We start from the raw sequence: 14,657 nt of genomic DNA on the forward strand, positions 1-14,657 counted from the left end.
TTTCCTCCCATTTGTGGTGGCCCCATTCTATTAATAAAAGCACAATCCCCAATTGGAGGCAGGAGCAGCTGCAGACCAAACCCATCTGCACCAGGGACGTGTCCCCTGGGCAATTCTGAGCATCCCAGGTCCTTCCCACCCACCTGGGGCCAAAACTCCCATAGCAGGGCTGTGAAATCTAGAAATCAAGATGACCCATGGGTGATGGAGCAGGGCAGACTACACGTGCCCCCACATCAGAGAAATTGTCTTCCTGGAAGTGGGTAGGAAAAAAAAAAAAAAAAAAAAAGAGGCTGGTCACAGCCAACAGGAGAGGCATCAGGCACCTTTACTTGCAAGACAAGCAAATCTAGGCTATGTAATTGGGAAAAAATGGGAAAAAAGAGGGAAAAATAAAAGCTTCACTACTAACAGTGGAGCTCCCATATTGCTTCTTACCACCACCGCTATTGAACGTTGCATTGATTCCTAAATCCAGGTATTTTTATTAAAAGGCTACAACTATTAACCAGCAAAGTTAAAAACAATACATTAAGAATGTAGATAATTTGCACTTAAGTTTTTCCTTTCGGTCCCTTGCAGAAAGAAACCTCCTCCCAAGTACTCCAGTTTAGAGGCAGCAACGGTAAGAGAGCTTCCAGAGCTCCTGGCTTTTTTTGGTGCCAGCAACGCGCAGTGAGGAAGGACTGTAAAGTGCTCAGACTTGAGCTCCCTAAAGTTCAGCTCAGCCCGATGAAGAGGCCAGGAGAGAGTTGAAGGCAAACACAAAGAGTCTCCAGACTGAGGGTCCACGAGAACTTGGGCTCTTCCACCCAGAGGCTCAGATTAAGAAGATAATATCATCAGACACCATGATCTGGTTGTCATCTTGCATGTGGGCCAACGCCACCTTCACTTCTGCCAGTGAGAAGGGCTCAGGGTTGTCGCGGTTGATGGACTCCATCACGCTCTTCAGACCCACGGACTGGGCATGGGAAGATTTGAAGACGTCCAGGAGGGCAGCCTTGAACGCTTTCAACCTGGTCAGACAAGGCGAGAAGTGATGCCCCTCAGAGACCACACACACAAGTCCTTCCTCTCCCTTCCCAGCCCAGGATCCCCCAGCCCTTCCCTGTTCCAGAAGCGGCACCCAGCAGGAAAGCTGAAAGCAGAGCTGGGATCACCCACCACAGATGCATCACCAGCATCGGACAACAGCTTGGACCCACCAGGGTGGGGTGGGACATGCAGGGGCAGACACCTCCTCCAGCCCCTACTCAGAGAATCACAGAACGGTTCAGGTTGGAAGGGACCTTCAAGATCATCTAGTTCCAACCCCCTGCCCTGGGCAGGGACACCTCCCACCAGACCAGGTTGCTCCAAGCCCCGGCCAACCTGGCCTTGAACCCCTCCAGGGATGGGGCAGCCACAGCTTCTCTGGGCAGCCTGGGCCAGGGGCTCACCACCCTCAGAGTGAAAAATTTCTTCCTAATACTAATCTAAATGTACCCTCCTTCAGTTTGACACTGTTCCCCCTCGTCCTATCATTACAACCCCTGATCAAGAGTCCCTCCCCAGCTTTCCCGTAGGCCCCCTTCAGGTACTGGAAGGTCACTATAAGGTCTCCTCGGAGCCTTCTCTTCTCCAGGCTGAACTATCCCAACTCTCCCAGCCTACTTACCTTGGCTCAGACAATTCCGGCTTCTTCGCTTCGCCAGTGGCCGAGGCTTCAGGTGTCTTGGGAGTGTGTGCCTGGACTGGAGCAGAAGGAAGAGTTACCTTCAACCCACCTGGTGTCCAAGCACCCAGAAAGCAAAAGCACTTAGCCCTAGGACGGGGTGGGCGACACCAAACTCCCTCCCACCGCTGTTACTTCTGCAGCAGTTTGGAAGCAGACAGAAAAAAATACAAGCAGCGATACTAATTCTCCTGTCCCGCATGGACATGGGGGGTTCAACACAAAATTCATCTTGATTTAGTGGTGCCACACCACACCAGGGACCCCAGGTGACCCCTCTGGAGCAGCACGGCTGCTCTGCAGGGTGTGCAGACCCACCAGGGGAGAAGGCAGCAGCACCCTCAGGAGCCGGGTACCAGCAAAAGCCCAGGGACTCACCCTCCGGCATCTCCTCCTCGGCGTCACTGAAGTCATATGGGTCGTAGGAGTCCCCCTCGCCTCCTGTGCGCGCCTTCTTTCTCCTGGGGGGGCAAGAAGAGGTCACCCCTGCTCCAGCCAAACTGCAGACCTCAGGACCCACCCCAAACCCCAAGCTCCTGGAGACACCTGGCCAAGACCATACAGGGTACCTGCGGCTCACAGCTAAGCCACCCTCCAGCCACAAACCACTGCCCATGGTTCGGGACCCAAGCCAGCACCAGCCCCAAGGGTTGTGGGCTTTCAAGGATCACAGAAGGGTTTGGGTTGGATCATCTAGCCCTGCAATGAGCAGGGACATCTTCAACTAGATCAGGTTGCTCAAAGCCCCATCCAACATGGCCTTTAATGTTTTCAGGGCATCTACCGCCTCTCTGGGCGTCCTATTTCCGTGTCTCATCACCCTCATTGTCAAACATTTCTTCTTTACGTCCAATCTAAGTCTACCCTCCAGCTAGGGTCTCACGAGAGTGGAGTAGAGGGAGAGAATCCCCTCCTTCTACCTACTGGCCACACTTCTTTTGATGCAGCCCAGATACGGTTGGCTTTCTGGGCTGCTGAGCACACATTGCTGGCTCACGTCCAGTTTTGCATCCACCAGTAGCTCCAAATCCTCCACCAGGTTGCTCTCAACCCATTCATTCCTCAGCCCATGCTGATACTGGGGATTGCTCTGACCCAGGTGCAGGACATCGCGTTTGGTTTTGGTCAACTTCCTGGGCCTGCTCCTCAAATTTGTCAAGGTCCCTCTGGATGGCATCCCATCCCTAAAGCGTATCAACCACTCCACTCAGCTTGGTGTCATCTGCAAACTTGCTAAGGGTGCACAAGATCCCCACTGTCTATGTCGTTAATAAAGATATTAAATAGTGTTGGTGCCAGGACAGACCCCTGAGGGACATCACCTGTTACTGATCTCCATTTGGACATTGAGCTGTTGACTGCAACTCTTTGGACGTGGCCAACCAGCCAATTCTTTATCCATCAAATAAAGGTGTCCCCATATTACAGATCTGGGGAGGATGATCCACTAGGTTGAGCAAAACACGGAGTCTTTCCCCAAGGCCAGCACTGCCTGACACAACCTCAGAAGAGGCTGGTGGCCCTTGTGTGACATCACCCCCCTCTCTTGCCCTGGCACCTACCTCCTGGTGCTGCGCTCCTCCTTGGGCTGCGACTCCTGGTCCTCCTCCTTCTCGGTCTCCGAGTCGTCCTCCACCTGCTTTCTCCGCTTCTTTTCCTTCTCCAGCACCTGGGTGGCAAAGGCAGGATGGACTCGGCCCCCTTTTCCAATCAAGCTGCTTTTCAGGGGTCAAGATGGACTTGAGGGACCCAGATCCCACCACTGCCCCACCCCTACACGGTCACCAGGAAAGGACCCCACCAGGAGCCCAGGGTGCTCAGCCCGCACCAACTGACACTTTCACCCCACCTTTTTGAAGTAGGCGAACTGTACCAGCTCCAACGCCGCCTCAGCATCCTGCAGATCAACTGTCTTGTTCATCCTGGCCTTGGCGTGGGCTGTGGAGAGGCGGATCAGGGTCTCCAGGGTACGGGCCGTGACGGGGGAGGTCTGGTGGGGACAGAGAGGTGTCTTTGCAAGGCTGACCCCCACCGCAGCATCCCACCAAGGTTGAAAAAAAACCCTAAGGGGAGAGAGGAGGCTGTGCCTCAGTTTCCCTTCTCCCGGTGTGAGAGGGAGCTGCTCCCAGGGCTCACCCTGGCGATGTCCGAGTTCATCTGGCTCTGGTTGCGCAGGCGGGAATACTCCTCCGCTATGTAGCTTGCCGACTCCTGGGTCAAGACGGGCTTAATCATCTTCGCCACGTGGATGTACTTCCTCATGAACTCCATGCTGACGATCTTCTCTCTGCGGGGGACATGTGCACACTTGTGTCCTCCAAGGTGGGGACGGCCAAAGGGTCTTTGCAGAAGTGGTGCTGCACCCAGAAATAGCGGGATGCCCCTTCACAGGCACCCAGGAATGGGGGGAATTCAGCTTGAGGAGACGTTTGCCACCTCCCTGGCATGAGAGACGAAGCCCACGGCAGGGCTCCCTTGGCATCCTGACCACGTACCTCCCCGTGGACCACCTGGAGCACTGCTGGCACCAGCAATCAGCCACCGCCTGGATGCTCAAGCCAAACCCATCAATTCACAGTGCTAGAAACCCCCAGGGAGCTCCAGGGGATGTGGGATGGGGGACTCACTTGCGGCGGTTGGGCCCATGCAGGAGGTCATCGTGTTTCTCATACACTTGGAGCTCCTGTTCCTCTTCCTGCACAAAGTCGGGGTCCTCCGTAGCCAGGATCTCCACAGCACTGCCCAAGGGCATGGCTGGAGAGGGGAGGGTCACAGAGATCAGGCTTTTAGCCTCTTGCAGCATTGCTGGAGTGACTTCCAAAAGCCACCAAAAGGAGCTCTCAACAAAGCCAGGGTTGCTAAACCCAATGAGCTGTCACAAAGAGGTGACAACCCACCAAGGAAGGATGGGACCAAGCAACAAGGCAGCTGCACAATTACAGGCGACTCACCATCCCCATCCTGCTCGTTGGGGTTGCGGTAGCGGTGCATCCGCAGGACGTGGTCCGAGATCTCCCTGTCCTGCTCGGGGTCCATCTGGTCCAGCACGATGAAGAGCAGGTCGAAGCGGGAGAGCAAGGAGTCCTGCAGGCCAATGTTCTCCATGGGCGTCTTGTACTGGTCGTACTGCAAGAGGACGAAACAGGGCGTTACAGGACACCCTCACAGGCCTGTCTTGGCTGACAGGGAGGCTGGGAGGACCTCCTAGAGCCAGCCTTAAAAAGATGGATGTCCGGGCAACTTGACACCACACTAAACCTAGCCTGCTGCAGTAATAAGGCCTCTTTTCCCCATCCTGGAAGGTGGAAGTAGCTCTCATTTGCAAGGAAAACACATATTTTTTGTGATCCCAGATAAGACACTAAGACTGAGGTTCGTCACCGGGATGAGAGTCCACTGGGCTTCCCCAGGACACCCAGGCAGAATCAAGCCAGGGTGAGAAACCCCATGAGCCCCTCTCTCCTCCAGGATGGCCATGAGCAGCAACGGAGATCAAACCAACCAGGTCTTCACTGCCCCATAGATCCCAGTCCCAGCAAGAACCAAGTCACTGTTTTTTGGGGATCTTTTGGGTTTTACCAGCTATCTCCTCCACCAAGACAGCTCCCAGTATCCCTGGGAGGGGACCAGCAAACACCAGCACTTACCCTGCCGTAGACAGGGTTGGCCGCCGCCAGGACACTGCAGCGGGAGTTGAGACGGGCATGGATGCCGGCCTTGGCAATGGTGACGCGGCCCTGCTCCATCACCTCATGGATGGCCGTGCGGTCAATGTCGGACATCTTGTCAAACTCGTCAATGCACACCACCCCCCGGTCAGCCAACACCATGGCCCCTGCTTCCAGGCGCCGTTCGCCTGGGATGTCGTGGGAGAAAAAAAAGAGGGTCAACGACCATTCAGCAGCTCCACGCATCTTCCACCCTGCCATCCTCTTCCACCACAGCACCACCACCCCTGTGACTAGGCTAAGCCTCAAAGAGCAGCAGCACCCTTCAGGGCTGCACATCTCCTACCCAACTGGACAGCAGAAGGAGGACACTCAGGACGAGGAGCAAGCCCATGAGGAAGACAAGATCCAGGCTGCTGCTAGCCCTCACAGGGGGTGCACCAAGTAGAAGAAGAGCGGAGAACACCACCACCTAACAGAGGTGGAAAAAATACCCCTAAACACCATTATTGTTGCCATAAAGCTTCTGGATGGAGCAAGTCCTGCAGAAGGAACAGCAGCCCTGGATCTTGCAGAGTCCCTCCCGGGGGTTAACAAGCATCCGTCAGCCAGTTCCCACCTGGAACCAGCCTGCTCCTCACCAGTTTCTTGGTCCGTGGTGACGGCAGCTGTCAGGCCAACGCCGGAGGAACCTCTGCCAGTGGTGGGGATGGCGCGGGGTGCGGTGCTGAGGACGTACCGCAGCAGCTGAGACTTGGCCACAGAAGGGTCTCCTGAAATGGAGAAGACTGCATTTAATAATCACACGTCACCTGGATGATGTGTCTAATTTGGGGCTTCTCAGTGGGGGAAAAAGAAGGGGAGAAAGAAGTGGGTTTGTTCAGCCTTCGGAAAGGAAGGCGATCAGACGATGTCCCTGCCTTTCTCAATGACACAATGGAAGGAAATAAAGATGGAGTCACAGTTTTGAGATGCACATGGTGATGGGACCAGAAGCAACGAGGACAACTTGGAACACAGGAAATCCCAATTGGATGGCAGAAGAAAAAGACAGCTCCTTGAGGGCAGTCACATTGGGATAGTGGCCCACAGAGGCTGTGAGATCCCATCCCTGGACATGTTCAAATCCAACCGGACAAGTCCCAGAGCAACGAACCTGTTCTACCAGTGACACTGGCTCTGCCCCATGCACACGCTTGGACCAGAGGCCTCCAGAGATCCCATCTAACCTCAACTAATCTATGAAACTAAGTCCAGGAAAATGCTTCTTCATCTCACCCCCCGGCAACAACCGAGGGTGCCTCTGCCCAGCCTTTCCAGACCTATCAGCAAGATGTTGATGTCTCCTCGGATGCGGCTCCCATTCTCCAGGACCTTCTCCACCCCTCCAAGCAGCATGCAGAGAAGGGCCTTCTTGATGTACTCGTGCCCATGGATGCTGGGAGCCAGGGATCTTGCCAGCTGGTCAAAGATATCCTAAGGCAGAAGAGACAAAGTACAGCCCATCAGATGGACTGCAGCAAATAACAACAAGGAGCAATGCTCCAAAAGTCCATTTCAGAACAAAAAATGAGCTTATTCTTATCACAGAACCACATGGATGACAAGTATTTAGAAAGGAGAAGACCACATTTGCTAGTTTTCTTTCAATGGGGCTCTGAAGTCCTAGACCATCCTGACTGTCATGGTCACCCAAGCAAGCACTGGAAGCAGCAACCCCTGTGAGAGCAAGGCTTTCTCCTTTCCACGCTACGAGTCAAAGGTGTGAGCATAGGACCAGGCTGGGGCAGACACCCTTTCCCTCCGTATCTCAGCCTGGTTTGGCGTTTGAAGAGTTAGAGGGAGGTGTTTCTCCTGCAGAGGAACTTCTCTGGCAACCGGCTGGCAGGGTCAGGACACACACAACACAGACCGATGTCTGCACAGCACGGCTGCCACCAGGCAGGCAGAACGATCTGCGAGCTGTACAGAAGCAGCAACAAAAAAAAAAAAAAAAAACAAAAAAACAGGACCCGATCAAAGCCTAAGTAGAAAACACAAAGTGAGTGGAAAAATCCAGCAACATCGCTAAGAGGGTTGAAGAGTTACTTGCAACCCAACAAGACATCTCCACAGCCACATGCCAAGCCTTAAAGCTGCTCTAGCTGAAACCTCATGCTCGGATACAAGCCTGCCTTAGAGAAGTAAGTCTCAAATACCTTGGAGCGACTCTTGCTGAATCTCTTGATCTTGGCCACATCAGCAGCAGAGTAGAGAGGCCGGACGTCTTTGCTCATCTGCTTCACATGGCAAGCGATGAGGATAGTCCTGGAGAAGGGACACAGCTATGATCAGGTCTGCAAACCCCACAGAGCCTACGGGTCACAGCAAAAACGCAGCAGAAACTTCCACAGGGTCAGTGTTTGCTCTAGGAAGTCCTGAGGTGTGACTGGAAAGCTTCAAGAGCTGTAGCCCCCTCTATCTGACTGCACTGGGCCATCAATGGAGCATCTTTAAGAGCACCCAACCCCCTCTGTGCACAGCTGGAGCTCACAGCTACACACTGATGCTAAGGAGCAAGGTGCAAAACCACCTCAGAGTGATTTAAGGCAATGTTCGGCCCAGCTCTGTGATGGCCACCTGCCTGCCCTAGATAGAACCATAGAATTGTCTAGGTTGGAAGGGACCTTTCAGATCATCGACTCCAACCATCAGCCTAACACTGACAAAAAACTACCACTAAACCATGTCCCTCATCACCACGTCTACCCAGCTTTTAAATTCCTCCAGGGATGGGGACTCCAACACTACCCTGGGCAGCCTGTTCCAATGCTTGACAACCCTTTCAGTGAAGAAATTTTTCCTAATATCCATCCTAAACCTCCCCTGGGGCAAATTGAGGCCGTTTCCTTTTGTCCTATTGATTGTTACTTGGCAGAAGAGCCCAACCCCCCCGTCTACCCCCTCCTTTCAGGGAGCTGTAGAGAGCGAGAAGGTCTCCCCTCAGCCTCCTCTTCTCCAGGCTGAACACCCCCAGCTCCCTCAGCCGCTCCTCACAAGGCTTGTACTCCAGACCCCTCACCAGCTCTGTTGCCCTTCTCTGGACACGCTCCAGAACCTCAATGTATTTCTTGAGGGGTTCAAAATCTCATTCCCTCAGACCTCAGCTTCCAGAGATGTGACCTAACTAAAAAGGGTGGGAGGGCTGAAGTCAAGCCAAAAGAAAGCTCACCTGAAAGTCCCTGAAGTGTAACCCCCTTTCTTTCCTGGCAGGCAGCGGTACGTTCCCACCACCTGGATGCGGTCCCCAGGCTTCACCTTGTCCACCAGGTCATCATCCAGAATGACATCCACCGAGCGTGGCAGCTGCCCTGCTGGTGCCTTCTCAGGCATCTCCTGGATGGTGATGGTCTGATGGTCCTTGTAGACAGAGAGGCCAAACTCTGTCTCCAGGGGGTTATTCTCTTCATCCTAGAGGAGGAACCCCAATAAAAAGACTAGCACCATTTTTCAGGAGCACAGGGAGAAGAGATGGGTCAGCTGAGCACTGGGAAGACAGGTTGCATCACCCAACACACACGAGACTGCTGCGAAGGGTTGTTTCATCAGGACTTGTGGAGGCTGGGGTTCACCAGCTCCACAGCCCCCCCGAGTCTGAAGCTGCCAACACCCATCACTGCTGGTACATTAGGTCTCTCCAAGCCTTGGCCCTACTATAGACAGTGGTGACATGCCATCCATGCAGAAGGCTGTGTTCACAATGGAGAGAAAGCTCAGGTTAACCTTCTTCCGTTCCCAAATACAGGGAAAACACTCCAGGACAGTACAGGCCTACATTGACCTGGGTCCCAGGAGCAACAAGACTGGCTGACAAACCCACAAGAAACCACGTTCCAGCAGAATCAACATCATAACTAACATCTGAACTAGTGGGTCTGGTGGCCTTGTGTCCAACAAAGACTTTCTTTGCACATTCCTAGTAGCTATCTGGGACTGTCATATGTGTGATGTGCCCTCTCTCCCTCTCCAATGTTGGCAGAGGGAGAAGGGATGCACAGGGATGGGAGATCCTGAGCTCGAAGCTGGCACGTTCTCCCCAGAGGAACCTGCTGATGCTTTCTACAAGGGTGCTCCACCTCACCTTTGTAGGGTAGACGGAGCTGGATGGGAATGCATCCAGGGAGGTCATGTCTGTGTATCGGCGCTCAATAGTCTTCTTGGTAGCTGGGCAATAATGGACGCTCCGGACGATCTTTGGACGAACCAGAGAGCCTGGGGTAAGAAGAAAGAGGAGTCAGAGGCAGGGATGTCCCACCCCTTTGTCAGCAGACAATCCCCAACAGGGTCTCCACTGATAAACTGCACTTGGGACACAACCCGCTGTCAACCATGGCCAGGATTTGCTGAGCTTAAAGACCATCCCAACACTCAAGACCTTCTGCCAAGCCCCCTGTTCCCTTAACCCAAGTTGCCAGGATGTACCATGGCTCCTGGTGGGCTCCAGCCCCTCCGCAGCCAACACCTGCACCCACCACCCCCCAAAGCCCTTGGATCTTCCCCCAGGCTCACATTTCGTCACGATGCCCTCCACACAGACAATGCAGCTGAGGAAACAGGCCGTCAGCGTCCGCGGCGACACGTGCTTGGAGCCGAAGCTGCCCTCCAGCCCAATGTAGAAGTCCTCGTACTGCTTGGCATAGGTGGCATCAACAGAGGCGACAAAATCCTTCAGGGCTCGCTGGAAGGCGATCAGCTCCTCAAAGGCATTGCTCAAGAGCCTGCAAGAGAGGGAGGTGATGATGAGGATCGATCAGCAGCCCCTTCTGCCTCCCTCCTCAACACCTCCCTATACCTCCACGTGCTCTGAGAGTTTACTTGGAGCAAGAGGCAAAAAAACCCAAAGCCCATCATAGCTCTGCGTCAGGTCCACTGCCACCAACAGACGGGAGCTGAAGAAACCCAACCACATCTGGAAAACCTCACGTGTCCCTGAGCAGATTGGCAAGCCAGGTCCAAAATACCCCCAAGCATCTTAAAAAAAAAGGAGATGATTTATATTGTGTCCAATCAACCCCAGGTTGCTGCCAAAGGTTCTTGCCAAATCAAGCTTGGAAGGGATGGGTGTCATGGGGGAAAAGAGCACGTCCAGCTTTTACATGGGATCTGCTGCGCAGGACAAGGTTTGGCCCTTCCTTGCCACAAAGGACCAGCAAAACCAGGGCTGGACCTCTGAGAACCCGCCTAGGGCTCGGTGCGAACCCCGCCGCCCCGCACCAACCGGTTGGCCCTCTTCTCGTTCTTCCGCCGCAGGTCGTTGATGCTGACGAGGAGGCGGTACTGGTTGTCGCTGATCATGTCCCGGACTTTGCTGTGATAAATCCCTTGATCTTCCTGCAAGAAAGGGGAGGAACCCCAAAAAACCCTGTTCACACTTTGCACGTCTGAGACATCCCTCCCCCAGGAGCTGATCCCTGCAGAGCTCGGTTCCCTTCAGCCCCACCGACCAAGCACGGCGGCGCGGGCAGGGGGGGGGCGGGGGGGGGACGGACACTGGGACCAGAAGTTCCCGACCCCTGGGGACACTGTGGGGGGATGCTGCACGTCTCCCAGCGCAGCCCCGCTCCCGGCCTCACCTCATCGTCCAGAAAATCGAGGTAGTCGCGCTGCGCCTCCCGCAGCTCCGCGTCCTCCAGCCCGCCCGCCGGCGCCGCCATGCTGCCTGCCGCTCGGGGAGGCCGGGAAGGGGGGTCGGGCCGCGGAGGTGCCGCCGCCGCTGCTGTAAGGGGGAAGGCGGTGGGAGCCGAGGGGAGCCGGCCCGGTCCCGGCAGCGCCCGCGATCCAACACACAGTGATCCACTTCCCCCCCCGACCCCGGCGCTGCCGCTTGGCGCCAAAACCCGCCGCCTTTCCCGCCACCGAGCGGCCGCTCCGCCTCCCTCCCGCCCCGCGGCGCTCCTCATTGGTCGGCACCGCCCCGCGCCCGCCAATGGGGCGGCTAGAGAGTGATGCGCAAGAGGTCCAGCCAATCAGAGTGCGGGGGGGGCGGGGGGCAGCCCGGGGGGGGACCCGTGCTCCCCTGCGCCCGCGTGGGCTGCGGCGGGCGGGGCCGGGGGGAAGGGGATCAGTCCCGAGGTGTCGGGGGTGCGGAGATCGGTTCCGGCTGTCCCGGAGTCCTGCGGGCTCCGAGGGTCCCGGGATCGGCCCCGGGCTCCCGGTGGTCACGGAGTTCCGGGAGCCCCAGGGGTCCTGGGATCGGCCCCGGGCTCCCGGAGGTTCAGGGCTCCCGGGATCGGTCCCGGTGGTCCCAGGAGTCCCGGGGTCGGTCCCGAAGGTTCCGGGGCTCCCAGCATCGATCCCGGGGGTCTCAGGGGTCCTGGGGATCCCGGAATCGGCCCCAGGGCTCCGGGGGTCCCGGGATCGGTCTCAGGGGTCCCAGCGATCCCGGGATCGGCCCCGGGCTTCCGACGGTTACGGAGATTTGGGGATCCCGGGATTGGCCCCAGGGTCCCAGCAGTCCAGAGATCAGTCCTGAGGGTCCCAGGGGTCCTGTGATCAGGCCCAGGGTGCTGAGGGTCCCGGGGATCCCGCGATAGGTCCCAGGGTTCCCAGGATTCCAGGGTTCCAGCAGTGCCAGGATTGGCCCCGGGGTCCTTGCCTGGCTCCCAGGTCCAGCACTTGAAAGTCACCGACGGGCTGAATATACCGTTCTACTTCCAAAAAAAAACCCCAACAACAAACACTCATTTTTTATTTTCCTATTGCATTACAGGGAGCTCCGTTTCTGGGTGGTTTTGCCCCAAAGCACACAGGCTGGGGCGTTGCTTTTCCCTTTTACATGTCCTGGGCCGAGTCCAGGAGTGTGGGGCTGAAGACACAAAAGCACCAGGTTCTGCCGTGAGGTTTCGCAATGACAAGGATGATTTTGGATGTGTCTTCGGAAAGGCGAAATCACAGGAAAGCGGGGACAGCCGAGCCACGCCGTACGGGAAAACTGACTGTTCCCCCTTAAAAAATATTTTTGGTACCCCTTAAAAAGCTAGGCAAAACTATTTCAATCCGCAAGGCATAGTGGACATCCAAACTTGGCTGTGTCCCCTGGATGATATTAGAGCTAAAAAGCAGTTTTTTCCAGGATTGGTAGGAAATATTCACCCGGGTTCTGTGCAAAATTCCGAGGCACAAGCGTTCCCGCTGCCCGATCTCGCCAGAGGGAGCAACTTCGACTCGTGTCTCGGAAGAGGAGCAGGAAACAGCCCCTGCCCTGTTTCCCATTTTTCCATTTGTGTGCCTGGACCAAATCCCTGAAAAATCATCGGAAATGTTGCTGGTAACCTCTGTGGCCTGTTTAGGATATAGGTAGCCCAAGTCCTGAGTATTTGTCCCGCTTCTGCAAGATTTTCTCATGTCCTTCTGCATCAAAGTAAAAGTTCAGATTTGCCTTCTCAGGCTTTTGGGCCCTCCTCTGGAATAATTTGATTGAGTAGTAAATTTGGCAGGCTGGCAGGAATGAAGGATCTTGTGCTCTGTTGCCATTTTCTTTCTTCTTTTTTTTTTTTCTTCTTTTTTCCTTTCTTTTATTTTTCTTCTTTTTTCTTTTTTCTTTTTTTTCTTCTTTTTTCTTTATTTTTCTTTTTTCTTCTTTTTTCTTTTTTCCTTCTTTTTTCTTTTTTCCTTCTTTTTTTCTTCTTTTCTTTTCTCCCTTTCCTTTCCTTTTTCCTTTCCTTTCCTTTCCTTTCCTTTCCTTTCCTTTCCTTTCCTTTCCTTTCCTTTCCTTTCCTTTCCTTTCCTTTCCTTTCCTTTCCTTTCCTTTCCTTTCCTTTCCTTTCCTTTCCTTTCCTTTCCTTTCCTTTCCTTTCCTTTCCTTCCCTTTCCTTCCCTTTCCTTCCCTTTCCTTCCCTTTCCTTCCCTTTCCTTTCCTTTTTCCTTTCCTTTCCTTTTTCCTTTCCTTTCCTTTTTCCTTTCCTTTCCTTTTTCCTTTCCTTTCCTTTCCTTTCCTTTCCTTTCCTTTCCTTTCCTTTCCTTTCCTTTCCTTTCCTTTCCTTTCCTTCCCTTTCCTTTCCTTCCCTTTCCTTCCCTTTTTCCTTTCCTTTCCTCTCTTTTTTTTTTTATTTTTTTTTTTAACTCCAGGCTACCTCCAGAGATACTCTCTGCAGCCAGAATAGCCTCCCTGCCTCTGCACACTCAGCAGCACCCATTTCCCTTCACGTGCTCCTCAAATCTCCCCTTTTCCCTGATTTTCTGGAGTTTTCCTGCTTTCATTGCAGCCGGCGTGAGCCAGGGATCATGAGGAGGAGTGAGCAGAGAAAGCCTTTGGTGTGACCATGCCACACTCATTGGTCACGGCAAGATACTAAAGTGGACACCACATGAGCTGTGAGGATATAAACTGGCTGGAGGAATCAATCTATGTATGTCCCCAAAGGAAATATAATGTATCCTACATAAATTTTCAGAACCTGACATGAAATTTCACCTCTGAGACAGTTTTTCTCTTTCTGCAGTTGACAGACGATTAAATCCAGCAATGAACACAGTCTGCGTGCTTTGTTGCAGATAAAATCAGGATGGAAAAGGTAAAATATGGACGGAAAAAATAAAATATGGAGGGGAAAAAAATAAAACACGGATGCAAAGCCACCCATGAGTACAGCTGGCAGTGCACAGAGTGGGACCAGGGTGGGATTCAGACACGTATATCTAGATCACGCATAGATTTCATCTATATTTAGGTGGTCAAAACGAATCCCAGCCCATAAAGACATTGTAAATCGTTGTGGCACTCCTCCTGCCGAAGCCGGCGGGCTCTGTGTGAAGGGAGCTGGCGGGGACGCATCCCTCCTGACCGCGAGGTAACAGGAGTTAGGGATAAAAATAGCCGCCTGTTGTTATTCGTGACGGTGCCCTATAGCAACCGCTGGCTCCTGCCTGAATAATTAATTGGTCAGGCCAGGGAGGACAAAGGGACGGAGAGAGATGGATAAGGGTGGGATAACAGACGCCTTCCCTTTTAGGACTCCCTTGGATGCTGCCCAGGATCTCCAGGGATTCACCTCCCTGCCACATCCCAGCGGTTACGGGCTGGAGAGTGCGGCACAGGCTCGCAGAGACGTGTAGCACTTCTTATCCACTGGAAACAAAAAATAAACAAACAAAAAAACAACAGGAATTAAGCACCAAAATACACGGAGGGGCTGCAGAGCTCACAGGGAAACAGAAGAATCGCGGGTGGGCGCAGGAGTAATTTCCATGGGTGATTTGCACAGGAGGGGTGCTGGCAGGAGCACCCCGACGCT

The 14,657-nt window shown here is 54.1% G+C and overlaps 1 protein-coding gene across 1 annotated transcript; it reads right to left on the reverse strand.

The window, feature by feature from the left end:
• Positions 1-309: 309 nt before the first annotated feature.
• On the reverse strand, positions 310-11,276 carry MCM3 (minichromosome maintenance complex component 3). The gene is made up of 17 exons (XM_074578379.1): positions 10,998-11,276; positions 10,643-10,755; positions 9,934-10,142; positions 9,506-9,636; positions 8,597-8,835; positions 7,584-7,692; positions 6,708-6,861; positions 6,027-6,158; positions 5,365-5,573; positions 4,669-4,843; positions 4,345-4,471; positions 3,854-4,004; positions 3,567-3,707; positions 3,280-3,386; positions 2,096-2,178; positions 1,661-1,736; positions 310-1,019 (listed from the first exon to the last, which is right to left on the reverse strand). The coding sequence occupies exons 1-17, from the start codon at positions 11,076-11,078 to the stop codon at positions 821-823; spliced, it is 2,436 nt and encodes an 811-aa protein (XP_074434480.1). The 5' UTR covers positions 11,079-11,276; the 3' UTR covers positions 310-820.
• Positions 11,277-14,657: the final 3,381 nt, after the last annotated feature.

Source organism: Larus michahellis, chromosome 3 (genome assembly GCF_964199755.1).
Source record: "Larus michahellis chromosome 3, bLarMic1.1, whole genome shotgun sequence".
In the NCBI taxonomy this organism is placed as follows: Eukaryota; Metazoa; Chordata; class Aves; order Charadriiformes; family Laridae; genus Larus; species Larus michahellis.